At 33.6% G+C, this 11,489-nt stretch overlaps 1 protein-coding gene across 1 annotated transcript; it reads right to left on the bottom strand.

Annotated features, from left to right (window-relative positions):
- Window positions 1-6,914: 6,914 nt before the first annotated feature.
- Window positions 6,915-9,938, bottom strand: LOC140452714 (uncharacterized). The gene has a single exon (XM_072547035.1). The coding sequence runs from the start codon at window positions 9,936-9,938 to the stop codon at window positions 6,915-6,917; it is 3,024 nt and encodes a 1,007-aa protein (XP_072403136.1).
- Window positions 9,939-11,489: the final 1,551 nt, after the last annotated feature.

The following is an 11,489-nucleotide window of genomic DNA, read 5'->3' as shown; positions in this document are numbered from 1 at the left end:
AAACTTGCTACAGCATCACCTGAAATCACCGATAAAATTCAAATTTGTAAGGACTTAAAATCATATACTAAAAGAAGAACCAGACTCCTTTGGCAGCAGCATTGGAACTCTAACCGTTCGATCTTACACGAAATACAACCGTCAATAACCAGTCAGCCTACATTTGACTATTCAGCCCTCTCAAGACGAGATCTCATTGTGATAAGACGACTTCGGATAGGACATTTAAAACTCACACACGGCTACCTAATGTCCTCTAGCATCCGTCCCTCTTGTCAAATCTGCCAATTATATTTGACAATCAAACATATTCTCACTGAATGCCATCAACATTCGGCCAGAAGATTACAATACAAACTCAAAAGTGAAGTACGAGATATCCTAAACAACCCTGACCAAATAAAAGCTGTGCTACAATTCCTTAGAGATGAACACATATCAAAAAATATAATTAGATTTTAATTTAGACATTGTATAACATATTATTATCATTCCGTATTATTGTAACATATTCTTAATGTAACACTTAATGTTTGTGTAATGAAAATTCATGTTATAGTACCTGTGTAAGTGGCCATAGTAGCCGAGCACGTTAAAGTTAAAATAAAAAAAAAAAATAGTTTATAAATAGTATATTCACTTGATACACAATGCGGCCGGAGCCCGTTTTTAATCACCACTATAAACTTTCGCCTAATTCGTATCGATGTTTACAGGTCGGGACTCAAATAAATACTAATTTTTATACTTAATAAAAAAATATTAACAATATTCAAAAACAGTGATATTGTTCATTTTGGAATACCTTTTTTGTTTATCATCCGATTTTAATTTAAATCTCATTTTGGGTAACTTTTTCTTTTAGAAAAGTTGGCTGTTTACGTCAAATCTCTAAATAGACAAGTTAGTTTTTAAGATGAATAACTTGTGTTAACATTTTAGTGTAAAAACATTTAGTATTAAATATTACACAAGACAATGGATTTGGAAATAATTTTGTTAAAAAGCGTGTAAAGTATACATATAGGATATATTTTACGATGCACCTTTGCGGGAATAATGGTTTTTAAATTTTACTTTTATTATAATTATGGTTATTCTTTAATATCCGCAATGGAAAGAATTAAATTGAATTTTTAATGATTAATAAATAATTAATAGACGTGGTTTGATGGCTATATTGATATAAAAACTGGTTATACAAAACAAAACTATTTACGTCTGTCACACTTAATGTCTAGAGATGAATTAGTCACTGTGTGTCCCTTGATTGGTTTTTTTGACTCGTCCGGTGGAGGAGTGAAGGGCAACAATTCAGGAACGGCGCTACACAAATACTTCGAGCAATTTGTGTACTACTCCTCACCTTGAAAGGCTCCTTTCAATCATCTAGAGGGAGTGGGCATATATTGTTGAATCCACGTTTGATGATGCTAGTGGAAGTTTTATTTGACGCTACTCGAACGATATTGTCCTTTCCGGGATAGGTAACGAAATATTTTGCCTACCACATAGGATATTATTATGGGGGTTGAAAATTGGGGGACAGAAAGCAAGCAAAATAAACTTATGTGAACGGCTCTCAGGTTTTATTTGGAGTAGCTGGGCCGTGTATAAGTGAATGGCCAGGGGATTCGATTGAGGCAACTACAAAAAAATGAAATAAGGGGGTACTTACATGAATCTCCTAGATAAAAAGCGGATCAACATTCCCAGACATAATATAGACATTCCGGGAGATGAGCAGAGCAGTTTGACCAAGATATATCCGAAAACACGTAAAAAACCATTGCTAAACATTAGTGGATTCCTCATGTAACCACGACACTAGTCACTATATTTATTGTTATGTTGATTGTCATTATGTGGAAGGTCGTCAGATATACTCAAAACTCCAAGAGGGCCAGAAAACAAAGGCATCAAGGTTCTTGCATCCAACCTCATCCAGCACCTCTCAGACATACAGTATCACAACCAAATTTAAGTAAAACTTTAGAGAAAGTCCTTCTAGATCAGTTTCACTTAAAGAGCTTAGATTTGAATTAGATAGTTCAGCTGAATCATAAATTCTAAATATTCAAATTATAGGTAGCACTGCTCGGGTAAGATAATAATTTAAAAACCAAGTGAATTAGTGATTATTGTTATATTATTATTATTTTATATTTTATATGCATTTAGATATTTTCCATTGGTCGTCTGTTTCTTTTATATAATGACCAATATATTCAATCACAAATTAATCCTTTAATTTGTAGTCTCACATTAATCTTAACTTCTTAAAATTTTATAGTTTCACCGTGTATAATTGAAATATTGTGAAAACCGTTAGTTGTGAGTTGTGAAATATCGTGCGTCCATTAACCTGCAACTTAATAAATTGCCGTATAATATATTGTCAAATTGAACTTCCTAAGTGTTACAATAATGGCCTAGATTAAATTGTATTTTTTTTTATTTATTTTGCTTCAACCACTTAGGGATATTAGCATAAGACAAATACAAAGATGATAAAGACATACATAGGCATATACAAAATATCAATTACATAATAATGTATACAATATATATTTTAATTATTGATGTAAAATTAAATTTCAAATTTATTGATTAATGTTAAATTAAATTTTTAAATTTTATTGAAAAAGTTTATAGTTTTCAAGAATTCTATCAAGTCAGCTACGTATTTAGATTCTCCTAAAAGTTCTTTTAATGTTTTTGGAATGTGATGATATAGTCTTTCAACTGAGTATATTGGACAGTCAATCAAAATGTACTTCACTGTCACTTTACATTCACAAACAAAACACACTGGTTCCTCTTCTTTCTTCAACAAGTATTCATGTGTTTTAGAAGAGTGTCCTAATTTGAGATGTGTTATTAGGACTTGATGTTGTCGCTTTGAAGGCCAGAAGTTCCATGGAAGGACGGAAGATTTTATTTGTATCAATTTATTGGTGCTTCTATTCTATTGGTTTTGCCAAACATTGTGCAATTTTGATTTTAAGTAAGGTTTTAAATCCAAATGCACCGTTATATTTCCCACTGATGCGGCTGTATTGGTTACTGCGGGCCTAGCTAGACTATCTGCCTTTTCGTTACCATCTATTCCAACGTTTGATGGTACCCAGAGGAACTCTACTGTCAAATTGTTTTGGTATATACGGTATAAAATTAACTTAATCTACTGTAATGTTGGATGAGAGAGATAAATCTGGGAAATTGATGTCAGACAACTAAGTGAATCAGATATTATAAGAGATTTGGGAAGTTTTTTTTCTAGAATATAGTTTAGGGCCTTATTGATGGCAAATAGTTCTGCTGTAAAAATACTTGTCTTAGGAGACAATTTATAGATGGAATGTTCATGGGATGATGGAGAAAGTATGTTTTAAAAAAATTTGGTATCACGTTATTTTTGTTATATGCTGTAAGTTTAAGGTTACAAAGCGGAGAGGGAGCAACCCAAGGAAAACATAAATTTATTTCAAAGATAGGATAAATGGAGGTAGCTCAATATTAAAATCGAATAAGTATCTATTAGCTCGTTCATAGAAAGGTACAGGACCCCTATTTCTTTTTCGATAGACCTCCTGGAACCTGTTAGCAGCAGCATGATGAAGAGCTGGATTTTTTGGGTTAGATTTTATACTCGAGACATACGACAGAGTTAAGTATTTTCTTCTTAGGTTTAAGGGTGGCTCTCCAGCTTTACAGAGTAGACTGTCCACAGGACTGGTGCAATATGCTCCTAGAGCAAGTCTAACGGCTGAACTCTGAAGAGTATCCAAAGTTTTAAGCAATGCTTGGTTTGCGGTGTTATACACAACACATCCGTAGTCCAGTTTTGATCTAATTAAACCTCTATATAAATTTATTATAGTTGTAAAATTTGCTCCCCAATTTTTATGTGATACAGATTTCATAATGTTTAGTCCAGCTTGATACGATACTCTTCTTCTTCTTTATCAAGTGCCCTGTCCGTTGAGAACGTTGGCTATTAACATGGCAATTCTGATCTTGTTTTCGGCGCTTCTGAATAGTTCGACCGATGTGAGCCCGAACCACTTCCTCAGATTTTGGAGCCATGAGTGTCTTCTCCTGCCTAGCCCTCGATTACTGTCTATTTTTCCCTGGACAATCAATTGCAGTAGACGGTACTTATCGTGTCTCAATATATGGCCTAGATATTCAAGCTTTCTTTGTTTACAGACTTACTTACTTACTTACTTTGTTGCACACGATACTCTTAGCGAGTGTATATCACTTGTCCAACTTAATTTTGAGTCCAGTTGCATCACTAGGAATTTTTCTTTTGTATATTCTATAGGAGAATTGTTTAAAAATAGATTTGGGAGCTTTTGTGGATTTGATTTTCGTGAAAAATGTATAGCTTTTGGTTTTGTGGTGGAAAACTGGAACCCAATATTGTAAGACCACGATTCTATCGACATAAGACCTGCCGCAATACGATTATGAGCAGATAATATGTTTTTATTTCTTGCTAGAATTACCAGATCATCAGCATACAAAAAAGTTTTAATTGTGCCATTGCAATACGACACAACATTGTTAATAGCAATCAAAAATAGTGCTACGCTTAGATTAGATCTCTGTGGAATTTCATTTTTCTGTAATTTAGATTCAGACAAATGGTTATTGATTCGAACTTGGAAATATCGTTGCCGTAGAAAGTTTGAAATAAAAGCAAACATGTTACCGTGAAGCTTCCAATTATGGAGTGTGGTTAAAATATCGAAGCGCCATACTATATCAAAAGTCTTTTTTACATAAAAGAATATGGCTAAACATTCTTGATTACATATAAATGCTTCGTGAATTTCTGATTCCAATGATATTAAGTTATCTAATGTTGATCTATTTTTTTAAATCCACTTTGTTCGGGTATAATAAGATGTTTATATTCAATATACCACATGAGTTGATTGTCAATGATCTTTTCTAGCAATTTACACATTGCATTCGTGAGACAGATTGGTCTATAAGATTTCAAATTTAGGTTTACCTGGTTTGTGTATTGGAACTATGATTGACGAGTGCCATATGTGTGGAAATACCTTATTGATTCATATAAAATTGAATAGTTGCAATAATAGTTTTTGGCCTACTAGTGGTAGGTTCTCACAGGTATATTATCTGGTCCTGGACTAGTATTTCTAACGGAGTTAAGAGTTTCAATAAGTTCAGTCAAGCTTATAGGATTGTTTATTGATGAAGTGTCATTGATTATAGGTATTCCTTTATTTTCTTCAAATCGTTTCTTATTTAAGAATTCTATTGAATAGCTTTCATCAATAGAAGCGGTACAATCTTGATTTGACATTATTTCAGATATATTGCATTCGGATGTAAATGTCTGATTGTCTTTTATTAAGTACTTTATAGGGTGTTGTGAATTTTTTCCAGATATACTTTTAATCATGTTTGACCAATTGAAGTAGATCTATTGATTTCTGAAACAAACTGTTGCCATGACTCTTGCTTGCTTTTTTTAATAATAAATCTACATTTAGCTCTTACTCTTTTAAATTCCAAATGATTTTCAGTAGTTTAATATCGTTTATATCTATTAAAAGCCGATTTAGATTCCCTTATTGCCTGTTTGCACGCATCGTTCCACCACGGTACAGGTGAATGTTTTGGATAAAATGCTGTTTTTCCAATGAATTTATTCGCTGTATCAAGTATGACTTTATTGAAAAATAATGTTTTCTCGTTAATATCTTGTTCTGAGTCTAACATTTCTATAAGATTCATAGCTGATGAAGAAATCAATGTTGAGAACATTGTCCAGTTGGCTTTATTTAGGGACCATTTGGTGATGTGTGTATTGTGCTTATGGTACAACAGATTGTTAACTAAGATGGGAAAGTGATCACTTCCATATAGATCAGGTTAAGTGTCCCACGATAAACTAGGTTGCAAGTTTGGTTCATAAATTGACAAATCAATTGCTGAAAACTCTCCTGTTGCTGCATTATATCGAATATTCCTGTCGTCATTAAGTAGATTTAAATTGAGATTATTTACGATATTTTCTATTTTTTTCCCCATTTTTGTCAATTTTTTTGGGCCTCATAATGAATTATGTGCATTAAAATCTCCCAGTATAATTCGAGGTGTAGGAATCTGACATAAAAGATATCTGCTATACTTGGATCAGAATTAGGTGCGATATAAAGACTGCAGATGTTAACTTTTAGTGGACCTACTAAGCACGCCGCTACAGCCTCTAAATTTGTTATTAGAGGAATACTGCAATATTCATAGGAATTCTCGATAAAAATTGAAACTCCACCACTGGCATGTTCTTGATTTTGCCTAATTTTAGATACGCTTGTATAATTTCAAAAATTATGAATTTTGTTATTTTTAAAACGAGTTTCTTGTAGACAAATTATAGAAGCATTGAATTTTGAGCAATTATTAATTGTAACATTTCTAAACGGGTATAATAACCGTTCAAATTCCACTGTAAAATAGACTTGAACGTGAGCTTATGTAGAAGGTTCTATGGAGGAGTCGCTATCGAGCTGAGGTTTTAGTTATCGAGTAATTGAATTAATTATTTTAGTACATCGCGTGAATAATGTTTTTATTTCTGAGCCTTCAGAAGTATTGTGGACTGTATTCCTTGTATTAAAAATATTTATTCTGACCTTAACACCTTTATTATAATAATTTTATAAAAACTTAAAATTAACAAAACCAAAAAAAGAATGTCTTATTTCTCCTTGACAGCTACGCGTGGTGTCGTTGTCGCTAGTGTTCGATCCATGCGCCCTGTGGTCCGTGCAGGGACGGCTCTTGCACTGTTGACTGCTGAACATGCCGCCCCCCTTGAAAGGCTTAAGTGATGCCTTTCAAACAACGCTTCTTGTAAACCATAACCATTATTGTTCATCCATTGGCAGGACGGCTAACTTTACACAAGGCCTTTTGAATTCACCTTTAGAAGTACGCACAGTCACAACCCGCACAACATTATCTGTCCCAGCATGTAGTTGCAATATTCTACCCAATTCCCATTTAGTAGGAGGAAGACCATCCTCTTGAATAATAACCAATGATCCAATTTTCACGTTGTCAGCTGCTGTTCTCCATTTGGTTCGCTGCTGAAGTGAAGAGAGGTACTCACGTGACCAGCGTACCCAAAAACTCTGAATTATCTGAGTCAGGTGATGATACCGTTTCAACTTATTCGGATTTATTTCAGTTAGCTCTTCTTGTGGCAGTGCTACAAGTGGTGCTCCAATTAGAAAATGTCCAGGGGTGAGTACACCAAGGTCTTCTGGACTTTCCGACAGAGGTAATAAAGGACGGGAATTTAGGAGAGACTCAATTTGCGTCAACAAAGTATACATTTCGTCATATGTAAATTTATTATTACACATTACCCTTCGTATATGAAACTTTACCGATTTTACAGTTGATTCCCAGATGCCACCAAAATGTGGTGAGTGAGCTGGAATAAAATGCCAATGAATCTTATGTTCCGAAAAATAATCTAAAAAATTTGATTTTACCCTTGCATCATTCATAAATGAATATAACTCCTGCAAATGATTATTTGCCCCAACGAAGTTAGTTCCATTATCAGAATACATATTTTTACATAGACCTCTTCTAGCAATGAAACGTTTAAATGAATTTAAGAATGAATTAGTACTTAAATCATATACAAGTTCAATATGTGTCGCCCTTGTTGTAAAACATGTAAAAATACATATATAGCATTTAACTACTTTACAATTCCGTAAATAGCTTGTTTTCAATTCAAAGGGACCCCCATAATCTACACCACAATTATAAAATGGCCTTGTAGCCAGAAGTCTAGATTTAGGTAAATCTCCCATAAGAGGTACAAGCAATGTAGGTTTGACACGAAAGCAAGTAACACATTTATGCAGAATGTGCCTAACCGTGCTACGTCCAGATAATAACCAAAATTTTAAACGAATTATTGATAGCAATGCTTGTGGACCTGCATGCAAGTATTTATGATGATACGATATCACTATAAGTTTAGTTAATACATGACCGTTCGGGAGTATGATTGGATGCTTCTGGTCAAAAGACAATTCTGACTTTTGAAGACGTCCACCAACTCGTAATAGTCCTGTATCATCAAGAAAAGGATTTAATGATAAGATTTTACTCGATTTATGTATTGGTTTTGATTTTTTTATTGTTTGTATTTCCTGATGAAATACTTCATTTTGTGCCATATATACCAAACAGAAAAAACTTCTTTCTTTTTCATCTACAGTAAAAGGACCCGTTGTCTTATTATTAGATGATTTACAATTGGTGACAAACCGAAGTATATATGCAAAAACACGCTGCAATTTAGCTAAGCTGGAAAAACGGTTCCAAATTTCAGCAAATTGCACAGTTGATATAAATGTTTGAATTACCTTCTGGTCAGGTATGATAGAAATGTGTGAATTTGACAAAGCCTTAGTAGGCCAAGACAATTTATGAGAAGCTAACCATGGTGGCCCATTCCACCACAATTTTGAAGTGTTTAATAACTTTGGTTCATATCCGCGCGTAATTATGTCGGCTGGGTTATCATGCGAGTCAACATGATGCCAGCTATATCCATTAGAAAGCCTTTGTATTTCCGACACCCTATTTCCAACGAAGGTTTTCCATTGTGACGGTTCACCCAAAATCCAATGAAGAGTTATCATTGAATCAGACCAAAAATGTACCTCATCAAAGCTAACACCTATTGTTGCGATAACCGCTGATGCCAATTTGGCAGCCAATAAAGCACCACACAATTCCAATCTAGGCAAAGATATTGTTTTTAAGGGTGCTACCCTTGATTTCGCACATAATAAATGAACTAAGCAAGAACCACCTTGATCCAGTGACCGAATGTAGAGTGCTGCTCCATAAGCAGACTCTGAAGCGTCACTGAAACAATGTAATTGTCTATTAATTGGATTAGAACACAAAACTTGCCTGCTAATGTGAGTTTTCTCCAAATCTGCAATTGATTCCCTAAACTGGTTCCAAGCTGTGTGTAAATCTAAAGGTAAAGACTCATCCCAATTTAATTTTAATTGCCATAGTGATTGCATTATTAATTTAGCTTTAATTATAACTGGCCCTACTAGTCCAAGAGGATCAAATATCTGTGAAACTAAAGACAGAACTGTTCTTTTGCTAACCTTTGTGTAATTAGAAAAATTGATTTTATATTGAAGCGAATCTATCTTTGAGTTCCAATAAATCCCTAATGTTTTTGTTGTAACATCATCTGCAAGATAATGTTCAATGTCTCCCTTTATTTGAATATCCTCATCAAAAATTTCAGGTTTGTTTGATACCCATTTTCTAAGTGAAAATCCTGCTGTGCACAAAATATTATTTAATTCATCCTTTAATGATTTTACTTCTTCAATTGAACTCCCTCCTGTAAGCAAATCATCAACATAAAAATCCTTTAAAATCACCTGGGAAGCTAGAGGCAGGTTCAATTGATTCTCATGAGCTAATTGTTGTAAGCTTCTTATAGCCAAAAATGCTGCTGGAGCGGTCCCATATGTTAGCGTTTTCAGCTTGTATGTCTCAATTGGTTGCTCATCCGAAAACCTCCATAATATTTGTTGTAGTTTTTGCTGAGTTTTGCAAACAAAAACCTGTCGATACATCTTTTCGATGTCTGAAGCTATAACTACATTATGTTTTCGAAAACGAAGAAGAATGCACATTAAATCATCTTGTAATTTTGGTCCGACCATTAGAACATCATTTAATGACAAACCACTGTCAGTTCTAGCTGACCCATCAAACACTACCCTTAATTTTGTAGTTAAAGACGTTTCTTTTAAAACTCCATGATGTGGAAGATAGTAGTTGGGTGTTTCTGAATTGAAGTCAGTTTTATCTTCAACCTTTGACATGTGACCCAACTGGATATATTCCTGCATAAACTCATGGTATTTAATTTTTATTTCCAAATTTTTATTTAATTTATTTTCCAATAATTCAAATCTTTTTAGTGCATTACTATAAGAATCTCCTAAGTCAGAAATGTTTGACCTTGTTGGTAATTTAACAACAAAATGACCGTTTTCATTTTTAATCGTGCTAGCTTCAAACAACTCTTGACAATAAATGTCCTCCTTGGACATAACCTTTTTTGCACCAAATTCTTCTATTAACCAAAATTTTTCAATTTGGTTTTCCAAAACATTAGACGAAAAATTACATACCACTAAATTGTTGCTAACCTTAATTGATTGACTAACTGGCCCTGAAATAACCCATCCCAACTTAGTTTTTTGGAGAATTGGTTGATCTTTGCCAAGTTTTATCTGACCCACACATAATAATTGCCAAAAAAACTGATGCTCCCAGTAATACATCAATTTGTTTTGAAACCCCAAATGTTTCATCTGCAAGTACAATGTTTTTAGGAATATTTATAAAATCCAAGTTTAAATCCGAAGTTGGTAAATTGTCAGAAATTTTATCAATTACCAATAAAAATGCATTTGTTTGATAATTGCTAAACTTTGATAAAAGTGTCCCATTTAATGCCTGAGAAATGTTTGTTATACCTTGACCTAAACCTTTAACCGGAATGTGTACCTTATCTGCCCGTAAATTTGACTGTGAACCTGAGTCCAATAAAACTCTACATTCATGCAAAATTCCATATTTGTCTTGCATATATACTAAGGCCGTTGAAAGTAAAATATCAGTTTTTAATCTGTATGATATACCTTGCTTAGAATGATTTAAAAAATTAATTGAATCCTGACCTATATCACCCGAATGTGATTCTAAAAAACATGTCTGACCTATATCAACCGAATGTGATTCCAAAAAACCTGTCTGACCCAAAAAGTTTAATTGAGATGTACCTTCCATTGAATTATTATGGAATGCACCTTGTCCCTGAATATGTACTTCCTTTCCCTGATTAGATATGCCATTTCCCTGTGTGTGTGTTTCTTTCTGGGTAGATATACCACAAATTTGTGATTCAACCTTTGATCCGTTGAGTTGAGTTGCATTTGTTTGTAAATGAGAATTGTTTATAAATTTACCATTCATATGTAAAAGAGTATTGTGTCGTTTTCCACAAAGTTTACAACCTCCCCATGTACAATGTTGTACTAAGTGTCCATCCTTTAGACAGTTCCAACATGCTTTTGATTTTGTTACCTCTTGTCTTCTAGCTGACACTGATAAATTATGAAATTTTTTACATGAATAAAAATAGTGCGGTAAATTACAAAGTGCACATTGTTTGGACGTTGCAATGAATGACTTTGATAATGTCATTTTTTGCACCCTTTTTTTTGTTTCCTTTGATATTTGCTCTATATCTTGTTTATCCCTTTCTGAATTTTGTAAGTGTTGTACTTTATGATCTATAAATACTAAGAATTCCTGTATCGTAGAAAATTCGTTAACTGGACCCTTTTCTTGCCATTCCTTATTTG

This window comes from Diabrotica undecimpunctata, chromosome 11 (assembly GCF_040954645.1).
Source record: "Diabrotica undecimpunctata isolate CICGRU chromosome 11, icDiaUnde3, whole genome shotgun sequence".
In the NCBI taxonomy this organism is placed as follows: Eukaryota; Metazoa; Arthropoda; class Insecta; order Coleoptera; family Chrysomelidae; genus Diabrotica; species Diabrotica undecimpunctata.
Note: the sequence above shows the minus strand (reverse complement) of the source record. Positions and strands in the feature narration are given on the sequence as shown.

Coding starts and splice junctions, on each gene's coding strand:
- LOC140452714 (XM_072547035.1), bottom strand. CDS start 9,938: ATGTCAAAGGTTGAAGATAAAACTGACTTCAATTCAGAAACACCCAAC.